Genomic DNA, 22,473 nt, shown 5'->3' with positions numbered 1-22,473 from the left:
AATTGCATTGCAGCACCTGAACTCACATTGCTCTAATGCACAAGTGTAAGTTCAGAAGATGTCAGGGAAATTAAATATTAACAAAAATGACACTGACCCTATTTGTTTATAGTGACACAAACAACAATGCTGGCAGCCTGGAAGATTGCACAGAAAATCTGGGCCTGAGAATCAGGAGACTAGGCTTGTAGCACAGACTTCATTTTCTTCTCTGCTCAGTTCTCTCACACATACCTAAACGCGTCGTATAGAGCAATGTCATCCAGTAGAAATAGAATACCAGCCAAAAATGTGGACTATGTAAGTAATTTTAAATTTTCTAGTAGCCACATTCAAAAAATGTTTAAATTTTTCCTCCTAAGGTCAGGAACAAGACAAGGAAGTCCATTCTCACCATTTTTATTCCACATAGTACTGCAAATCCTAGCCATAGCAGTCTGACAACAAAAAAATGAATAAAAGGAATCTGAAATGGTAGCAGAGAAATACAACTTTCACTATTTGCAGGTACTTGATATTTACAGGTATCTGATACCTTAGGTAGAAAACCCTAAAGATTCCACCAGAAAACTAGTAGAACCGATAAATTAATTCAGTAGAGTCACAGGATACAAAATCACTTTACAGAAATCTGTTGCATTTTAATACACTAATAATGAAGCAGCATAAAGAGAAATTAAGAAAACAGCCCCATTTAAAATGACACCAAAATAATAAAATACCTAGGAAGTGAAAGACTTGTACTCTGAAAAGTATAAAACACTGATGAAAGAAATTGAAGAGGACACAAACAAATGGAAAGACATTATATTCTCATGGGCTGGAAGAACAAATAATGTTAAAATGTCTATACTACCCCAAACAATCTACAGATTTAATGCAATCCATATCAAAATACCAACAGCATTTTCCACAGAACTAGAACAAACAATCCAAAAATTTGTATGGAACCACAAAAGACCCCCAATAGCCAAAGCAATCTTGAAAAAGAAAAATAAAACTGGAGGTATCACAATCCCAGATTTCAAGTCATCTTACAAAGCTCTTGTAATGAAAATAGTATGGTATTGGCACAAAAATAGACATATAGATCAATGGAACAGAACAGAGGCCCAAACCCCCAATTTTATGTTCAATTAATTAACAAAGGAGGCCAGAGTATGCAATGGGAAAAAGTCTCTTCAACAAATGGTAATGGGAAAACTGGACAGCTACATGCAAAAGAATGAAACTGACCCATTTTCTGATACCATTCACCAAAATAAACTCAAAATGGATCAAGTACCAAAGAGTAAGGCCTGAAATCATAAAAATCCTAGAAGAGAGCACAAGCAGTAATTTCTCTGGCATCAGCATAAAAACATTTTTCTACATATGTATCCTAAAGCAAGGGAAACAAAAGCAAAATTTAACTATTTGGAGTACATCAAAATAAAAAGCTTCTGTACAGCAAAGCAAAGAATCAACAAAACTGAAAGACAGCCTACTGAATGAGAGAAAATATTTGCAAATGATAGGTCAGATAAAAGGTTACTATCCAAAATATATGAAGAACTTATACAACTATACACACACACACACACACACACACACACACACACACACACACACACAAATAATCCAATCAAAAACGGGCAGAAGACACAAGCAGACATTTCTCCAAAGAAGACATTAAGATGGCCAACAGACACATGAAAAGATGTTCAACATCACTCATCATCAGTGAAATGCTAATCAAAACCACAATGAAATATCACCTCATACCTGTCTTAATGGCTAAAATCAAAAACACAAGAAACAACAAGTGTTGGAGAGGATGTGGAGGAAAAGGAACCCTCCTGCACTGTTGCTGAGAACGCAAACTGGTGTAACCACTGTGGAAGACAATACAGAGGCTCCTCAAAAAATTAAAAATAGGGGTGCCTAGATGGCTCAGTCAGTTAAGCGTCTGACTTCGGCTCAGGTTATGATCTTGTGGTTTGTGGGTTCAAGCCCTGTGTTGGGCGCTGGGCTAAAGGCTCAGAGCCTGGAGCCTGCTTCAGATTCTGTGTCTCCTTCTCTCTCTGCCCCTCCCCTGCTGACACTCTCAAAAATAAGTAAACAGTTAAACAATTTTTTAAATTAAAAATAGAACTACCCTACAATCCAGTAATCACACTATTGAGTATTTACCCAAAGAATACAAAAACAGTTAATTCAAAGGGGTATATGTACCCATAAATTTACTGTAGCATTATTTACAATAGCCAAATTATGGAAGAGCCCAAGTATTCATCAATACATGAATGGATAAAGAAGAATATATATATATATATATATATATATATATATATATATATGTAGATATGTATAGATATGTATCTATATATATATGTAGATATATACAATGGAATATTACACAGCCATAAAAAAGAATGAAATCTTGCCATTTGCAACACCATAGATGGATCTAGAGTATACTGCTAACTGAAATAAGCCGTAAGAGAAAGACAAATACCATATTACTTCACTCATATGTGGAATTTAAGCAACAAAACAAATGAACCAAAGAAAGAGACAAAGGAACCAAAAAAAAAGAAAAAAGAAAAATAGACTCTTAACTGCAGAGAACAAACAGATGGTTACCAGTGGGGAGGTCAATGACAGGACAGGTAAAATAGATGAAAGAGATTAAGAGTACCCTCATCTTGATGAACACTGGTTGTTGTATGGAAGTGTTGAATCAGTGTATTATACACCTGAAATTAATATCACACTGTTAACTACATTGGAATTAAAATAAAAAATGAAAGAAAAATGACACATTTAAAAAACAGGTAAATTTCATTTTAATAATATGTTTTATTTAACCAATATATAGAAAATATTTCAAAATGGAACCAATATAAACATTATTTTTTAAGTTTATTTATTTACTTTGAGAGAGAAAAAAAAGTGGATGAGCGAGTGGGAGAGTGGCGGAGAGAGAGAGAGAATCCCAAGCAGGCGCCACACTGTCAGTGCAGAGCCCAGTGCAGAGCTCAAACTCACGAACTGTGAGATCATGACCTGAGTTGAAGTCGGACACTTAAGCGACTGAGCCCCCCTCAGGTACCCCCCCCCCGATGTAAAAAAATTATTAATGATGCATCTTACATTCCCTTTTTGGTACTAAGTCTTCAAAATCTGGTATATACTTTATACTTAACAGCACATCTTACTTGCACCTGCCACACTGCCAGTGTTCAGTAGCCACATGGGGCTAGTGGCTGCCTAACTGAGTAACAGTCAATCTGTATACTCTTCACCTTGTCCAAAATCCCTATGACTAGAAACACTGATGGGAGAGAACTACAAAAATTGGAAGTTGCATAAATATGTGAAAGTAATAAAATGATTCCACAGAGAGGACAAAACACATAAATAAGCATTACAGAATTTTATATTCTGTCAAGAATCATTTACAATATTTCATTGTAAGGATATTTATTATGTGGAAAAACCATGCTTACCATTTTCAAAATTAATGGAATTCCCTTCCTTGGATGTCTTTCCAAATTAGACAAATATAGACATAGAGATTCATATATGGACATAGCAATGGATTTGATTAGAAGTTCTCAACTGTATCTGCATAGAATCATCATGGAAACTTAAAAAACACCAGGGTATCATCTCCAAGACCCTTATTTCATTACTCTGGAGTTGCAGGGGCACTGATGCAATGTGCAGCCCAGGTTGAGGGGCATCAAGTAGGATAACCTCTGCAGGGACTATCACACTCCCTCTCATTGCCCCTCACTTGCCAGTTGCTCCCACAGTAGTCAAGGATATTAGCATAATTTGAGGTACCATCTCAAGAAACACTAAGATAGCTATTGGTATTCATACATGCCATCAGCAAATGGTACAGGAGTCCCCCCTTATCTGCAGGGGACACATTCCAAGACCCCTAGTGGATGCTTCAAACTGCAGATAGCACCGAACCCTATACTATATTTTTTCCTATACACACAAACCTATGATAAAGTTTAATTTACAAATTAGACACAGTAAGAGATTAATAGCATTAACTAGTAATAAAATAGAACAATTCTAACAATATACTTAAAGTTATGTGAATGTGATCTCTCTCTCTCAAAATATCCTATTATACCACACTCACCCTTCTTCTTGTGATGATGTGAGATGACAAAATGCCCACATGATGAGATGAAGTAAGGTGAATAATGCAGGCACTGTAATGTAGCACTAGGCTACTACTGACCTTCTACTGATATGTCAGAAATTAGGTCACCTGCTTCCAGACCATGGTTGAGCATGGGTAACCAAAACCATGGAAAGTACAAGTGCAGAGAAAGGAGGGCTACTGTATTTCATGGCTTGGGGCAAAAATATGCACTTATATTTAGCAATCACAATCATTTCTACAATATGGAATCATGCCACCCCTACTTAGTTTTAAAACCAAAGTCAGCAAATTTTGTCAAAGGCTAATACAACATGTATTTCTTAAGCACTTTACATATTATAAGAGATTGCAGATACAGAAGATTGTTACTGATTTAAAAAGAATATGAGTAACAACATAAAAAAAAAGTGAAATTGAAAAGGAAGTTTATAAAAGAAAGGGTTTTATTGTTCTATTTATTTTGTGACCCAGGTTTACAGTGCTTAGCATTACAGCTCACACAATCCTAACAATGTTAGAGGAGTAATGTATATAATACAAATGTATATTACATACAGATAAACTACATATATATTATGTAACTATGTTATATTCCTGTAATTGTATACAAAGCCCTTCAAATACAAAATAAATAGTGAAGACAGGATCATACCACAAAGTCCACACTTACATACCTCTTCATGAATGAGTAGATTTCAGGCTACTAATTTAGGCTCTCACTTGCCATGGGACCCTGGACAAGTCACTCCCTCTCAGGGCTAATCACTTCATCTCTAAAATGGAGCACTGTTACCCACACTTTGGGTTTTTTTATGCAAGTTAAACTTGGAAGCACTGGAGCTCACACAGGGTAGTTGCTCAATAAATACATATCGAATCTGAATGTACCTGCCCAATTTCCTCACTTCTGAGCACAGCAGAAAGAAGCCCAGAAGGAAAATTAATTGCTCAAACTCACACATGAATCCAGGTTTCCTGACTAGTGCTTTCTTCCCACCTCCTTCCCCTTAAAAATCTCCAGCCTGAGGCTAACCATGCCTCCCCTCTTTCCAAGACAAGCCAATGATGGCTCCTGCCCTAGTGCAAAGACCACAAGTCCAAGACCTATCATTGCCCCTCACCTGCCCAGTTGCTTCTACACTGGTTAAAGATTTTAGCACTGCTTGAAACCTTCTCTGGAGAAACACGAAGATAGCTATTGGTATTCATACATGCCATCAGCAAATGGTACAGTAGTTCCAGACCTTCTGCCAGCAGCACACAAAGGTAGCCACATGGACCTGGCATACACCCCACTCTGACACTCACCTCCAGCAACACTTGTACTCCCCTGATCCCCTCCAGGCATCTTACTTTATTACTGGATCACAACCCACAGGTGCCAAGAATAGACCCAAAAGCACTTTCTTAACATTTTCCATTAACATTGCAATGGGATCTAGTATGCATTAACTACTGTCTCACATCAGGTTCCCTGGAAGCAGATCCTGAGATAAGGATTCACATGCAAGTGTCTCATTAGGAAAGTACTTCCAGGAGAAACTGGTAAGGGACATGAGACACAACACAGGGAAAGGGAAAAAAACTACACAGGGTGTGACTGCATGCCAAGTCCCATCCTCTGTCTGATCTAAAGGAGTGGTTGAGAGTACAAATTAACCTCAGAGCTTGTCTAATTGAGGCAGGGGTGCTGCTCTTTCACACTCCTTCACCCACCAGTCACTGACTCCAGCAGTTCAAGGGCAGTGCTCTGGAAGAAAACAGCAGGTGCAAGTGCTTACAAGCAATGCAAATTGAAGCTGGGGATGAGTACAGAAGATAGTGAGGGTCTGTGCAGAGCCCCAACAGTATCCTCTACAACCACCAGCTTCAAGGGAGGACTTGAAGCTTGACTGTCTCAGATCTGAGCCCATTTGATCTTTCCAACTTTTCAAAATCCAAAAAATGGAAAGCCAGTTTCTGTAGCGTGAGCATATTGTACAAAGACCACCACCCCAGCCACTGGAATTGGCCAGTGATGCAACTGAGCAACATTAGATAGATCAAGCTACTCTAGCATATTGCTCTCTCAGCAAGAATACTTGTTACCGCTCAGTTTGAAAATTCAATATACATTGTGCTAAGTTCAAGGGACACAGATGTGATCAAGAGATGACCCCTGCCCTAGAGGATTTCACAGTAAAGAGCCATCTTCTAAATGGAAAATCTGGCCTGATTTTTTACTGAATCTTAAGGAACACTCCATACTCAATGATATATGCTTCTCCTGTCAATTTTACATGATCAGCAACAATACATACTAAAACATCACACCATATTGAACTACAAAGAGATGTTACTTCATGAGGAATCAACAGAAAGCTAAATGAAACCACAAGAAAGTAACACTAATACTACTTCTAACAATAATGATAATGATAGATAGCATGTGTGGGAGACATACAATCATCGAGTTTCTGAATATCTAAGTTCCTAGATAAATCCCTTGGCCTCTAATTAATGCCCCAAGGTACTGCCACAAGATTTAACTGGTAATTTGGGGGGACATTAAAGATATGCTAGGGCCATTATTTCAAATTCATTATGTAATTGTACATTTTAAACATACTTTATATGAGGTGATACTTCAAAGGAGTAAGATTTGTTATCAAATGTTCCTTGGGGAATTAGTTATATCATATTGTCAGATCTAATATCCAGTCAGAACTGTAAGGCTTGAGAAAGTCAAGATATGCAACAGTGGCTCAAAGCCACGTATTGCATTAGCTTACAAAGATTCACCACCTCTTGACAATAAATTTCATATATTAAAAAAAAAAAAAAAAAAAAGATTCACCACCTCTTAAGAATTTGTTGTAGACCACAGAATTGTTTAGGGTCAGTACTAAACTCATATTTAATGTCTCTCAGAGTGCAAAACTCATGCTTTTAAACACCATGCTCCAGTGGCAACAATCCAAAACCTGCTAACATTGGAAATGAACCACATGGTTCCAGGCATCTTTATGGCTTATCTGTGTCCCACCAGAATCACCCCTTCAGAGGCTCTGTCTCTAACCACTATAATTTTATATTAAGATCCTTTTCCTTCATTGTACATTAACACTATTTTCTAAAACAAGTGAATACAGAAAAAACTATATGTATTCATTATGTTATTAGTGATCAGTCAATAATTTAGTTATGGAGATTAATTACTTCAATCCTACCAATTATTGTCTAGATTATACCTAGTCCCTCTTGGTATCTCTATCATTTCTTGGAATTTCCCATCTCACATGATTACTTCATTTTATGATATTCCTTTAAAAAAAAACTGTCCTCACAGTATCCAAATGATTCAAAAGCACTGGCAGATGTGACTGACCACCAGAACGAAGTATATCATAGCCAGTTTCCTTTGTCACATGTTATTATTAGCAAAAAAAGGGACAAAGAGTAAGAAACCATGCAATGAAGGCTTGAAATTTTGCTAAGTTTTATGGAGGTGTTTTTGCTGTTATTAGTGTGTAAATACATGTTTTAAAGCATTTCAAATCCAAGAACCATTCCCATAAGTATTTATCAATTTAAAAGGAATAAAAAATCTGTTATGGTGAATATTCCATTCTAAATTTAACTATCAAGTAAATCCAAGATTCATTTAATACAGTAATGAGTCAAAGTCTTTCTAGCAATATTCCCCAGAAATTACCAAATTAAATAATTCAAATCCTTATAAAACGTCTATGACATACAAGACATTACAGAAGTGTCAAGTCTAAGCAGTATTAGATCCAGAGATGAAAAGTGATAATGATTTGCCTGTGTCCACAAAACAAACTCCATAGGGATTTGATGTTGAGTAGGTAGCACAAGCACCAGCTGAACATTTAAATAAGCCATATAGATAAAATGGACTTACACTGCAGTTTTTAACAAATTGAAAGGGAAAAGTAACATATACTTAATTAAAAGAGAAAACCACCAATTGTCAAGATCATTTTATGGTCCCCAAAATCTTAAAAATAACCCAAAAATGTCTTTCTTACTTGCTGTCGATGAGCACTTCAGATAGCCGATTATTCACTTGATTATCACTCTTATGGCGAAACTGAAAGTCAAAATGTTTGTGAAAAAAATATATTAAATCATGCTTTGTCAGCACAAATAGGAACACTGAAAATACTTTTGAGTTCATCTGTTTGGACAATTTCACCATCGATCCAAAATTAGCCAGTTTATACTTACCATGAACCCAGCTCCATGTGTTCTAAATCTTAATCAATACCCTTCTCACTAACCCTTACTCTGGATGCTACCAATGCAACAAGTGTAGCCACATGCTCTTCTAATTCCCACACATTTTTAGGTGCTTCTAAGAAGACAGTATTCCCTTTACTCTGCCACATGGTTCTAGAACACTATACATTTTGAAGTCCTCAATAAGGAATAGAGGCTTCCATTTTTCTTACATATGTGCTCAATACTTTATTGGAACATCAGTCATTCTGTTTTATGGATTTCCTTGAAGCCAAGAAATTACTTGTAATAACATGTATTCTTATTCTCCAGAAATTCTAATTGCTAACAGTAATATTATGAAATACTGAGCCTTTAAAACAAAACTCAAAATACAATACTGAACAACATTTGGTATGGATTTGTTTTTTATGCCCAAGTGATACTATTTCTTATTGTATATTCTAGTAATGTAAACATCTTACATTGCTTAGAAGAGTCCAAATATTATGAACCCTCTACTAAACTCATAAATTAGCAGTCATTCAGATAAGACTATCATCAAGATTAGTGTTTTCATTTAAAAAATTCAAAACATTGTACCAATATCACAACATATAAAATGCTCCAACCATCCCTTCTCTTTTTCAATATCTTTCCCAAACCCATCCCAATCTATTCTGCCATGCCCAGTGCATGCAATTACACTGATTTCCAGGTGTAAGTTAATGTATATTATCAGGAAAAACAAGATATTTAACATTTGTTAACATGAAAAAAATTTACAAAATCAATAGAAGAGTAAATTAAATCAACCCATCATTGGCATGCAAATTTCTCACCAGCAGAAATATTATTTTTTCTGAGTATATCATTTGATGTGGGTGCTGGATATTCTGTTTGCTCCTCTGTGTTCACACCCCATCATTCTCCACTCTGCCCTCTGTCATGGGAAGCTGACCCATAAGATCCTTACCCTCTGGCTCCTGGTTGGGTTTGGCCAAAGGTGGCAGAAGATCAGAGTAGCCAGAGGAGAGTGAAATGGGGGTATTTTTCTGCCTGGCCTCATTCAAGCTGAGTTACAGAGAGCCCCAGGTGCCATGAGCAGCCCTCAGATACAGGTAATTGCTTCCTCCCATTGCCCCTTCAGACCAAGAAGTAGTATTGCCATCCATATTGCTACACTATGTGCTTTTCTTTGACCACTTTTCTTTTGCCCTTTTGTAAATAGTGCCTTCATTATTAATCTTTCTCCAATCTTTCTCATTTCAGGGTGACGTCTCTTTTCTGTCAAGACCCTGACTGATAAATATATCTGGTTATTGGACCCACACATATCATCACAAAAATAAAAGCATATTCAAGCATTAACTGCAATAAAGACAAAAGGAGACTTAGAATTTAGTCACATCTGTATCAAACCTGAAAACAATCCCCAAAATTGACTAGTTGGGAATCACAGAAAAGGGCCAAACAGTTCACCCCCCGCAAGCTGAGGAGCCTATTCCCTGGGCCTTAAAATAAGTCACTCTCACTTCAGCTCAGGTTTTGCCAAGAAGTCTTGGTATTGGAACAAATGGAGTCTGGTAGGACTAGAAATGGTAGTAGAAAGGCTTAAAGGGGAATTGCCCAGGACAGGAAGGGAGCAGAGTACTAGCACTGATTGTATCCCCACTGCAAGACAGGCTCTGTGCCACATGCTTTATACATAGCATCTCATATTGTCCTTCCAACAGTTCTGGTATCATTAACAACATTATACAGACAAGGAAGGGTCCAGAGAAGTGGTTTCCCTCATTTCATACTGTTAGAACAGTAAGTTACAGTTACAGTAAGTAACAGGGTAAGTAGTCTTTCTTTAAAGCCCATGTTCTTTCTACTCTACCATTTTATTCTTCTATGAAATGTGACTATAATGAATAAGACATTTACCCCAATATGTAGACACTTAAGCATATAAATAAATATTATTTCCCAGAAAGATCAGCTATTGTGGAGAAGACATACATTTACTCCAAAGTTGCCATTACTCAAATCATGGTTAAAATTTCCTCTCCTAGAATTTCTTGGAGATTACAGTCCATTCTTTAGAATGTCCTCTATTCTTTGAAGATGGAGCTATTTAAAGACCTGAAGGGATGCTTTATGTTTGGAAATATATAAAAGCTTCTCTTAGAAAGCAGGTAGGGTGAATACATTTTTTAGGGGCTTGAGAGATAGCATTTGTTTCCAAAGCTGGGTGAACACAAAATCATGAGATTGGCTTTCTTCTGTACCTTGTACACTGGCCATGAAGACAATTCTTTACAATGAGCTTCAAAGTACTTTGAACAATGGCAACCTTATAGGAATGAATAAATTCCAAGCTGACCACTTTTTTTTTTTTTTTTAATTTTTTTTTTTTTTTTTTTAACATTTATTTATCTTTGAGACAGAGAGAGACAGAGCATGAACGGGGGAGGGTCAGAGAGAGAGGGAGACACAGAATCTGAAACGGGCTCCAGGCTCTGAGCAGTCAGCACAGAGCCCGATGTGGGGCTCGAACTCACATACCGCGAGATCGTGACCTGAGCCGAAGTCGGACACTTAACCAACTGAGCCACCCAGGCGCCCCACCAAGCTGACCACTTTTAAGTGACATGATTCATTAGTATGAATAGGTCCTGTGTGTTAGTTAAAAATCCTGCCTCAAAGGTTACAGTCACAATGCTAACCATGAAATACATGAGGCACTTCACTAAAAATGAAGAGAATCAGGGTTGCCTGGGTGGCTCAGTCAATTAAGCCCATGCAGAACCTACTTGGGATTCTCTCTCTCTCCCTCTCTCTGCCCCTCCCCTGCTCATGCCCTTTCTCTCTCTCTCTCAAAAACAAATAAATAATTCTTAAAAAAAAAAGAGTCATATCTTATATATCCTACAGATACATGGTATACAAAGACACACCCCTTAGCACAGAGTGGTATGAATAAGGGTTCAAAAGCCACACTGCCCCAGGTAGACTATAAGTTAAACCCTAGAACAACCACCATATAGGCCTATAAAGCTAATAATAAAGATAAGAAGAAATCACAAAAATAATCTAAAAGAGGAAAAATGGAACAAAGAATCAATGAGGCATACAGAAAACAGTAGCAAGATAATAGATTTAAGTCTAATCACATTAAATATAAATGGGTTAAACATTCCAATTAAGAGATTTTCAGATTGCATAAAAAATCATTACCTAACTATATGCTATCTACAAGACACTCACTTTAAAGACATATATAAGTTAAAAATAGACAACAGGAAATATGGGTATGAGTTCAGAGGAGAGGCCTAGACTAGGAATAAAAATATGTAAGTCATTGGCTTATAGACAGTTATTAAGGCTAGCGCACATACAATCACCGAGGGTGAGAATATAACTTCTCTAAATGTAGAACATTTGGCTTCCTTGAGACTGTTTTTAAATCTTTGAATTTGAATGACCTCCCTTGGCTTATGCAGACTTCAAAAGTCTCTACTGCTTTATATTTCACTATTTACATTAGTTGCCTGACTTTTGAAGTGATTTGACTTTGCAACTCCTGGTATAATGAGCAGAGGATGTGAGAGCACCAAATATCTACCAATTCTCAAAACTTAGAGAAAGACATATAAGATAAATAATACTTCACTGGGTAGAAGGAGGTTTGTGTTCTAATTCTGATCTTACCATTAATTGCTTGTCTGATCATTAACATATCACTGGTTCTTTAGAAACCTTGGTTTCCTCATCTGTAAAATGAGGGAGTAAGTCTAATTTTTCAAGTCCTCTTGCTTTCAACTTAAACAGGCTCTGGTTCTATGACATCTGTATTAGTCACTGAACAAACAGCAAAAGAGTTTTATGTAATATTAAGCAGAAGAGCTCCATTCAAAAATTTCAAATAGATCTCTATTTTTTTTATTTCTGGGAGGTCACAATTGAAATTGATAACTCAAGAATGCTCAAAAGTAAATACTCACATAGTCATCTGTGGCATCTTTGACAGCTGTCATAGTTATCACCAGGACCAAAGGCACCATGGTGGTAAACCAGGTCAAGGAAGAGATTTCTGGAATCAGCTGAAACAAACATTTCAAATAGTTTAGGGCTTTTAAGTTAGAAAATACATCTTCCAAATTTTGTCATTATATCTGACACACAGAAAGTAGTAAGATTATACTCAGTTATTTGTACAAATGTAGAATAACTTTCAATAATTTAAGTACTTTCATTAACTTATAAGACACACGGAAGTATCACTGAATGAATTTTCAGACTACTTGACAAAAAATAAAATTTTTATAGCAAGTTGAGAAGTAAGCTTCTTGAAATCCTTCAGATAATGATCTTTCCCCAGTATGACAAATGTCACTTCTCTATTCTCAGCTTCTCATCTCAACTTTTAACAAGTTTTTACTAACTTCTCACCAATTCCAAAAGAGATTCTTTGAGCCATCTACCCTGCACCAAGCAAGTACTTTTCATAAATTATGTCATTTGACATTCAGAAAAGTTCATTGAGTTAGATTATGTACCAGAGTTGTTTTGCACATACCCACAGAATTTGTATTCCATGTAAATAGCACCTCCAGGGCACAACATAGAATACATTGTGAATAATTCCCTAGAGTCAGGAAATGCAGCAGTCCTAAGTATCATTTTCCCATCTTATAAATAAGTATCTGAGAGGTCACCCAACTGGGCCAAGAACATACACTGCTAAAATTTGAACTTTCATCTATTGGCCTCCAAAGCCTTGTACCTATACTTCCAAAGCTACCCACATGACAGAGACATAGTGACAGTTCACATGACTCTCTTAGAAAGAGAGTTTTCTTTTTTTTTTTTTTTTTTTTTTTAATTTTTTTTTTCAACGTTTTTTATTTATTTCTGGGACAGAGAGAGACAGAGCATGAACGGGGGAGGGGCAGAGAGAGAGGGAGACACAGAATCGGAAACAGGCTCCAGGCTCCGAGCCGTCAGCCCAGAGCCTGACGCGGGGCTCGAACTCACGGACCGCGAGATCGTGACCTGGCTGAAGTCGGATGCTTAACCGACTGCGCCACCCAGGCGCCCCAGAAAGAGAGTTTTCAAATGGGGTTCAGTATGGAAGTGCTTAAGAGTCATAAGATAGGAAAAGAGTGGATATGGTCAGTGTATGGAGATCAGGCCCTAACAAAAACAGCTCTAAATTAAATCAATTTTATACAATAGCTTCCACATAAAATTTTTTAAAAAGGAAAAAAAAAACTCAAAAGCCTCTGTGATACCAATAAAAACATCAGCCTGAGTGGCAGAAAAGCTAGATTGTAGTCCTAATTCTATCACTGACTCATTGTAAAAGCTTTACACATCACTTAACCTTTCTGGGTCTCATTTCTTGATCAAAAAAAAAAAAAAAAAAAAAAAAAAAAGAAGGCTGGACTAAATCATCCCAAAGGCTCCTTCCAGACATAAAATTCTGTGAGCAAGAGCCTTTGACTATACATAAGAAAGCCATTAGAGCAATGAGCTCAAAAGTCTGGAATGATGTAAAGAGTTATATAAAGAAACCAAAAGCAAATTCATAGGGGGCAACAAAAGAAATCTTGGATTCCAAAGTCTTTTCAGTAAACTGTAAGGTATACATTCACTCTGGAGTTTTTATTGTTTTGTTTTGTTGTACCTATTCAGCATTCAGTTCTTCTCAAGTACACCTTAGGGAACTATCTCACTCCCCCTCTTCCACTTTCAGTCCATGCAATGTTGGCAGACTCATTCCATTCTGGCTCCACATTTTGGCATGTGATCTAGAGCAAGTCAACCATTGCTACAAATTCTTAAGCCACCATGATTTATTTATGGATAGCGATGTAACTCAGCATAGTCCAGTGAGAGCTAATCCCAAGATTTGCTGAAACAACCAAAAAAAAATGATTCATTCTCTTTCTCTCTCTGTCTCCCTATCTCTCTTTCACGTTGGAGTTGGAGCCAGGAGAATAAAGGTCTAAAGCTTTCAGAGACCACCTGGTAGAGAGGGCCTGCCTGAAAGTAAAGCCAACATGGAGGAAAGAAAAGTCCCATCTTGGGGCACCTGGGTGGCTCAGTCAGTTAAGCAGCTGACCTCAGGCTCAGGTCATGATCTCTCAGTTTGTGACTTGGAGCCTGCATTGGGTTCTGTGCTGACAGCCCAGAACCTGGAACCTGCTTTGGATTTTGTGTCTCCCTCTCTCTCTACTCCCCAACTTGTATGCTCAGGTTCTTTCAATCTCTCTCTCAAAGTTAAATAAACATTAAAAAAAATTTTTTTAAGAACAGTCACATCCTATTGAAATAGTCTGCCCATGTATCCAGTCGTACACAAAATGAGAAATATTCCTAAATATATTCCTATTTTGCTTAAACGAATTTAGGTTTCTGCCACTTACAGCCAAAGGTCCTTAATATAGTTATTCAATTAAGTAAAAATAGTACTCAAAGTTATTAATCTTGACTGCACACATCTAACCCATCTTTTTACCTCCTAAAATTAACACATTCTGAATGTACCACTTTGGTCTGATTAAATTACTCTAAAATAAATACTAGGTAAATAACTGGCTATCATGAACTGTTTATATGTATGTGTATTGTTTGATTTATGCCTTCTTTTCTTTGCTAAAATATCAGTAAAAGCTAAAATTTTCTTTAAGCCCAAGTTTTAGTCAGCTGAGAGGAAAAAGAAAGTTTATTAACTACCAATTAACCTCTCAAAATTGCAAAAAATAGTCACTCTACAGTGAGACAAGATATAACATATTTTACACACACACACACACACACACACACACAAATAGGTTATTGTTCTTAGATGCAAATGAAATTTTCCCAGTTAGCTTCCACTGACTACTACTCAGCTAGACTGCCTCAACTCTGATAACACCCATACTGTCAACACAAGAGGGAGATAAAGAAAGGAGGAAGGCTATGAACAGTAATTATTAGGCTCTGGTGTGGTTCAAATAAAGTGCAAGGCTGCATTCTGAAATGACTTCAGTGTTTAAAATGATGAATGTACTAGTTTTTACCCATTCCTGACCCTCCCACATTTGTAAAGAGAAACAGCAATAATAACATTCAAAATCTGATAAGAAGGGTTTTACCTAATCATGAACATTTAGCTAAGTGAATTAACTTTTTCAAATTATATGAATACTTCTAACAAACTGATGATTAAGAAATACAACCTAAACATTACCTGTAAAATCAGAAGGAAAAGGAAATAGGCATTTGCCACTCTTTGGAACTGTTCAAATAAATTAATTGGCAAAAAGGTAAGAATGTTGTACTTGGATGTGTGGATACAATTATCCTGGAAAAAAAAAATAGCATCATGTTAGATAGGGGCAAGGCATTGCTCATTTATCAGAAATAGCTCTAAAACTTACAAGGATGAACATGAATTATGCCAGAATGAGACACATAAACCAATCACCGAGAAAATTTTAAGTTCTATGTGGCCCAAGGTGTTCATTTTTCCCAAAATGACACTCTCCTGATATAGTTGAAATTACTGTCCAATGCCATAAAATAAACCATGACTTAAAAATGTATCAAGTACGAGTCTGCCTCTGAAATTTTTTACTCTTATGTATTCATTCATTTGGCAAATATTGCTTGAGCACCTACTGTATGCAACACTGTGCTTGTACTTAGAGCCGTGAAGTCTGAATAAACTAGAGATCATCTGGTCCACCTTCCCATTCTTTAGATAATTCTGACAAGGGGAATCCTAGTCAGGTCTTTAATAGTCTTCTGTGATGGAAAACTGACCACCTCACAAAGCAGCCTCTTTCTATTTCAGAACTGGAATTGATAGAAAGGTCTTTATTATGAGAAACCCAAATCTGCCTCTCCGTAACTTTTTACCATGTGCCAAATTCCATCCCCCAGGTCCCCCAGACAAAGGCTAAGCCCTTTAAATGTTGGAAACCTTCAAATATTTGAAGACCACTCCTAGGATTCCCCAAATCATCTTTACTCTGATCTAGACATTCTCAAACCCCTCAGCCATTCCATGACTTATTTTATCGGCATCTCTTCCTGATCAGTTTCTTCTAGATCTATCCCAGCCTCTCTGCATCTCTCTTAAAACATGTCGCCCAAAACCAAACACAACCAATCCAAGTACAGTAGAAACTTTGATGTTCTGTGTTCTGGAATATCGTATTAACATGCCTTAAAACTTCATCAGCATTTTGGCAGTTGTAGCTCACTGTTTATTGAGTTTTGATGAACTAAAATATGTAGATCACTTCTTCATAAATCACTATGAAATCAGATACTCCCTTCCTAAACATTTACCATTGATTTTCTCAAATATTGACATGTTTGATATATTCCTATTATACTAATCTAATGAAAAAAATAATTTTAAATATACTATCAAAGTATTAAATATTCCTCCTAGCTTTGTGTCATCAAAAAATTTCAGGGGCACCTGGGTGGCTCAGTCAGTTAAGCAGCCAACTTTGCTCAGGTCATGATCTTGCTCTTCGTGAGTTCAAACCCCACATCGGGCTCTGCTGACAGCTTAGAGACTAAGGCCTGCTTTGGATTCTGCGTCTCCCTCTCTCTCTCTCTCTGCTCCTCCCCCACTTTACAGTCTGTCTCCATCTCTCTCTCAAAAATAAATAAACATTAAAAAGAATTAAAACAATTTCAATTTTTAGCTATTCTTCCAAAGCTGTATGGACTAATACACTATAATTTTTTTAACATTTATTTATTATTAAGAGACAGAGAGAGACAGAAAATGAGCATGGAAAGGGCAAAGAGAGGAGGAGACACAGAATCGGAAGCAGGCTCCAGGCTCTGACCTGTCAGCACAGAGTCCAACACGGGGCTCGAACCCACGAACCATGAGATCATGACCTGAGCCAAAGTCGGAAGCTCAACTGACTGAGCCACCCAGATGCCCCTAGACTAACACATTATAAAGGACAAAACTAAAGACTCCCCCCAAAAAACAAAAAAAAACCCACAGACACAGAAAAACATTTTTAATTAAAAAAATAAGCTTTTTCAGCCACTTGTATTTTAAAACTCAGCCTGTGTGACTGGTTTTAAGTCAAACTGCACTGGCTCCTAGTAATCGCTGCTACCTGTTTAAAGAAAATATGGTCCCCTGTTAAATAGCCATTTTTCAAATTTACCAGGAATCAGTGTGTCTAGCTCTGTGCAAGAAGCTGTGGGAGAGTAAGAGAGGTGCCAAGCGGAGAATTCCCAGCTTAGTTGGTCTGATGCACAGTCATGTCCTGCAAACTCTTCTGTAAGCTGATGATGACTATTTTGCAGTGAGCTATCAACTCAAGGTGTGGGCTGGAAGAAAGGCTGTGAGAGCTGCTAATCACGTAACAGGTTTCTGAGGAAGGGACTTGGAGAAAAGAATAGGGAGGAGGAAAGCTAAGGAGAAAAAGCAGTTAATAAAAAAAAAATCACATATACTTAACTGTTTTATATTTTCTTCTAAGTTGAAACTAAAATGAGGTTAAGTCTGTATCTTGTAAAAGGACAGATGGAACATCTGCTGGGAAGCTCAAAACCATGACAGGAATTATAAAGAAAATCTTCTACAAAACTGAATTCCACATAGGTAAAAAGACAATTGTGTGGGATAAAGTGATAATGCCAAATGGGGACTGTGACGATTTTCTTCTATTTGTTTAACTTGACATATAGCAATGATTGTGTTGTTCTTCTGGCTCTGTTGTGACTTAGTCACAGATGATGCAAACCCTCACAGCTATGATTGGGAACAAAGAACGAGTGCTCCCCCTCCTGGAGGATCTCTGGACACATTTACCTTTCTTTTTCAATCAAAAGGGGAAAAGTGGTTCTATTTCTACTGCTTGTCCAAGGACGTAGGTATTGATAAGACCTTAAATATTCAGTCACTTCACTGATCAACCTATTGGCTTACAGTCAAATTTTACTACAATTCATGCCATTATATAGCACAGAAGATCTTTACTTCTATCCTCTTAGCACTTTTCTTTTCTACCACGGACCACTTAGAAACTTAGTGGTTTAACAAAGTTAGTTTGTTAACAAAGTTAGTTTGTTAACCAGGTGGGCTAGTTAACTGACCCCAAGATGTCATAGGCAATCCTGGACCACAGGAGGCCTCCCATGTAGTGGGAAAGGTTCTACCCCTAGAGGAATATCAGAGAACACCAGTTCTCTATAGGAAGCTTGCTTCCAAGAGGAAGAGGACAGAGCTGAGCTGGGAAGGCCCAGAGATCCCTGCAAGATTGACACATTGAATAAGTAACTCCACCATAGAGTAAAGGGGTGGAGAGAAAAGTGTTGCCACAGTAGAGATCCCTCCACCAGGAAGACAACATCAGGATGAGGGGGAAAAAAAACATCGCTCCTCTAAAATATATTAACACAAAGGCCCTAAAGTAGGCAAAAGATGGCTCACTTGGGGGTCTAAAAAGGGGACTATGAGGCTGTAGTAAAGGGGTCAGCACAAATTGAGGCTAGAGAGAGAAGTTCCCTGAAAGACATACTAAGAATTTGGTGTTTATCATAAAAACTAAAATTTTAAGTGAAGAGGGAACTACTGAATGGCTTTAAACAAAGGAGTAACCTGAAGAACTTCTAATTTTAAAATATCACAGTAGCTAGAGTGGAGAACAAGTTGGAAATGACACAAGAATAGATGAGAGAAGACCATGAGAAGGTTTTTTAATTAGTCCAGGTGAGAGATGATGGGTGGCTTAAAACAGAGGGTGACAAAAAGGTTGACAATGAATAATAATAATAATATAAAAGAGCAGCTGGTATTTATCAAGCTCTTCCTATGCATACTATTCTGAAAACTTTAAATTTTACAGCTTATTTTATCTTCACAATACCTTTATGCAATAGGTACTATTATCCTTACTCTATAGAAGAGGAATCCCAGGCTTGGAGAGATTAAGTAATATGTATAAGCAAGGTTATATAACAGATAAGTGATGGAACCAGGATTTGAACCCAGGGACTCTGCTTCCAGAGCCCACTCCTCAGCAGTGTACTTCCCCAATTCAGGGCAAAGCAGATCTCTCTTTTGCTTTCAGATCAATCATCCCCTGCTCTCGCCTCCACTCTGAATTTCTGGTCTGCTGCCACTTTCTTACCAAGGAAAATAACACTGTATATCTACCTTTTCCTCTTGAGTCAACCCCTGCTGTAGGAGCTCTGGTTATCTATTGCCTGATGTATGATTACAGTTTCCCGTGTTCTCTTTCAGACCCCCTCAAGAGTGATTCTCTTGGTCCCTGACAAAGTTCAATGCAAGTAAATAGTATAAATAACCACTCTTTTTGTTTAGCTTTCTGACAGAAGCAGCATTGGCCAAAGTCCTTTACATTTTCACATTAACTATTTGGTACAGGAAAAAGTAAAGTAAAAATGATAAATTCTTCAGAGGTGGAACATCAAACTCAATATTAGCAAAATGAGAGGCATTATTTTTTATAATGAGATTTTATTGTGTAATCATATTGCTTAAGAAAACAAAGCAAATAGAAAATAACAAACACTGCTAAATTAGTAAACAGAGCATTTGGGGAGTTTACTTAAATTCTTCCACTGGAAATATGGAGCTAATAATATTTCTCACCTACATATTTATAGGACTATTGTGGAGATTAAATGAGATCATAGATGTGAAAGCATTTTTGAGTTTTACTTTGAAAGAATTAGACAAATATAAGATTTCTGTGAAGGGTCCCCAAATAATCCAAATGGTTTTAGGAAATTCAATGCCATAGTAACAAACAACTCCAGAGTCTTCATGGCTTAAAATAATAAAGGTTTATTTCTTGCTCGTGCTACTTATTCAACATGAGCCAGCAGGGAGACCGTTTCATCATAGTTACTCACAATGGACCAGCCACCATCTCAGACACTTGCAATTACAGTTCCAGAGGGAAGAGAATGCTCTGAAGGGTTTCTTACCTATAAATTTATGCTTCATCCCAAAGGCTCAAACTCATTGATCAGAACAAGTCACCATATGCCCAAAAGGCAGAAAGCCAGAAACACTTATGGACACCACAACCAGAAATGGAAACTAAGCCTAATATTTGGGGAATGTGGGACACATCAGCCATAAAAATCAAATATCAAAAAACAAACTTAGTGCTACAAATCCAGTCTTATTTTAATGCTAGGTGTAACAGACATTTGACTATTTTTCCCTTCCCCTGAGCTAACAGTGCTGCAAATTTCTTAGTCTTGTGGTCAGGATAGATTCAATTCTCATCGATAACTCCAGGGTCAAACCCAGAATAGCTAAAACCAAATACATGGCCCATCTTCCTAATTACAATCTTGAGTTCAGGGATTAGCACGTGAACCATGTCAATTCTGGGAATTTGCTAGAATTGTTGGCTTTCTCTTTCCTACTGAATTCCAACCTGGAAGCAAAGAGCCCTAAGAATCACTGACAGTATCTTGGGACCCTGAGTGGGGAGGCTGCCAGAAATAAAATCTACACTGAAGATTCAGGGCCAAGAAATGCAGAGAAAGAAACTAGACCAAGCCTCTCCTGAGGCCAGCTTGCCCTATTTCAGGACTTCTCGGTTTTTTATCTATTCACTTATTTTATTATCTAAGTCACTTTGACTCAATTTCTCTTTTACGCCCAATCAACCAAATACCAGTTAAGAACATTAATAATATATACAAGATCAGTTTACATTTTTATATAATAGTGTACTTTCATCTCTATATTTGCCTTAAGGAATGAGTCACAGAAGGCCAAGCCAAAACGCATCTGGTGGTTGTCCCAGGACGTTGCCTGCGTCTGTGATCCCACAGGCCAAACCCCAGGAGCTTTCGCAATGAGCACCACAGTTTCAGCCCTCTCAGATCTTCCCACATTTGATGAAACATTGTTATGTCGTGACAGCTGTAAAAAGTAACAGTCAGGGAGCTTGAGGGGGGGAAAGAGCCTAACATTCTTGCCATAAGAGGAGGCAGAGAAAGATGGTACAATATTCACTTCAGAAGGAGAAACAGTCCTGACTCTTAAAGAGAAATTATCTCTAAACCATAAAATAAAACCCAAAATGTGATGGTGTGCACAGGACACTTGCATAAAAAAGGAAGTGGCCTAAAGACATTTGCACCACTCAGGAAATATGTGACACACCCTTGGTTATGCAAAGGTCCCAAAAGAACTCACACACGGGGCACATAAGCCTGGAGATTGGGTGTGTGGCGCCTCACCGACCCCAGGCAGAACCACAACTCCTCAGTGTTAGTCAAACGGTGCCCAGTGAGGAGTGTATAGCCCTCAAGGTTGGGAGGCAGGGCAAGATGATAGTACTCCTCTGTGAACACTGCTGACTGCGGGTCAAGCCACAGACGAGGCCTTACAGACGGCCATCAATAAACCGCACTGTCATCACCACCACCACCATCTTCATAACGTTCTTCTGAGCCTGGGATCCCCAATAGGAATAAGGCATTGGTGGGGAGGGCACATTGTCCCCAGCATTCCTTCATTCATACAACTAAGGGCCTTTCATGTGACAGGCACTGTCATTGAGCCAGGACTGCAGATATGAATAGACAAAGTCCCAGCCTTCCCGGAGGAAGTTTGTATTCTAGTCATGGGAAGAGAGGCAGGAATACACAGACAAACTTGTACACTGATGACACAGTTAAAGAAAATGATCAATGCTATGAAGTGAGTAACAATACAGGAACACCTTGCCTACCACGACTCCCTTAGGAAGCCTGCACATTTGACATTTCAGGTTAAGGCAACTTCAGGATTATCCTTTCTGATGAGACCACTGTGGCATCTGTCCTCCAAGGGACACCCAACAGTCCTTCAGGCTATTAAAAAAAATAGTAACTTCTGTGTATGTTTTAACAAAGAAATTTAAAGTTGCGGTTATTAATGTTTAATGTACAGATTGTCTTAACTCTTTATATACACAAACATACATACTTACATTTATATATATATATATATAATGTAATGTGTATATATATGTCTGTATATATATATGTAATGTAAGTATATATGGATCTATACATACAAACAC

At 37.6% G+C, this 22,473-nt stretch overlaps 1 protein-coding gene across 7 annotated transcripts in view; it reads right to left on the bottom strand.

The window, feature by feature from the left end:
- ATP8B4 (ATPase phospholipid transporting 8B4 (putative)) overlaps positions 1 to 22,473 on the bottom strand; it is a 253,329-nt gene that overhangs the window by 161,323 nt on the left and 69,533 nt on the right. For all 7 annotated transcript variants that reach the window (XM_019442149.2, XM_019442151.2, XM_019442152.2 and 4 more), the window contains exons 4-6: positions 15,621 to 15,734; positions 12,385 to 12,483; positions 8,203 to 8,264 (exon numbers count right to left, since the gene is read on the bottom strand). In XM_019442149.2, coding sequence (XP_019297694.1) covers positions 8,203 to 8,264; positions 12,385 to 12,483; positions 15,621 to 15,734 — 275 coding nt within the window. The remainder of the gene's footprint in view (positions 1 to 8,202; positions 8,265 to 12,384; positions 12,484 to 15,620; positions 15,735 to 22,473) is intronic.

Source organism: Panthera pardus, unplaced genomic scaffold, assembly GCF_024362965.1.
Source record: "Panthera pardus isolate Hobbes unplaced genomic scaffold, ASM2436296v1 HiC_scaffold_24, whole genome shotgun sequence".
NCBI classification, from domain to species: Eukaryota; Metazoa; Chordata; class Mammalia; order Carnivora; family Felidae; genus Panthera; species Panthera pardus.
Note: the sequence above shows the minus strand (reverse complement) of the source record. Positions and strands in the feature narration are given on the sequence as shown.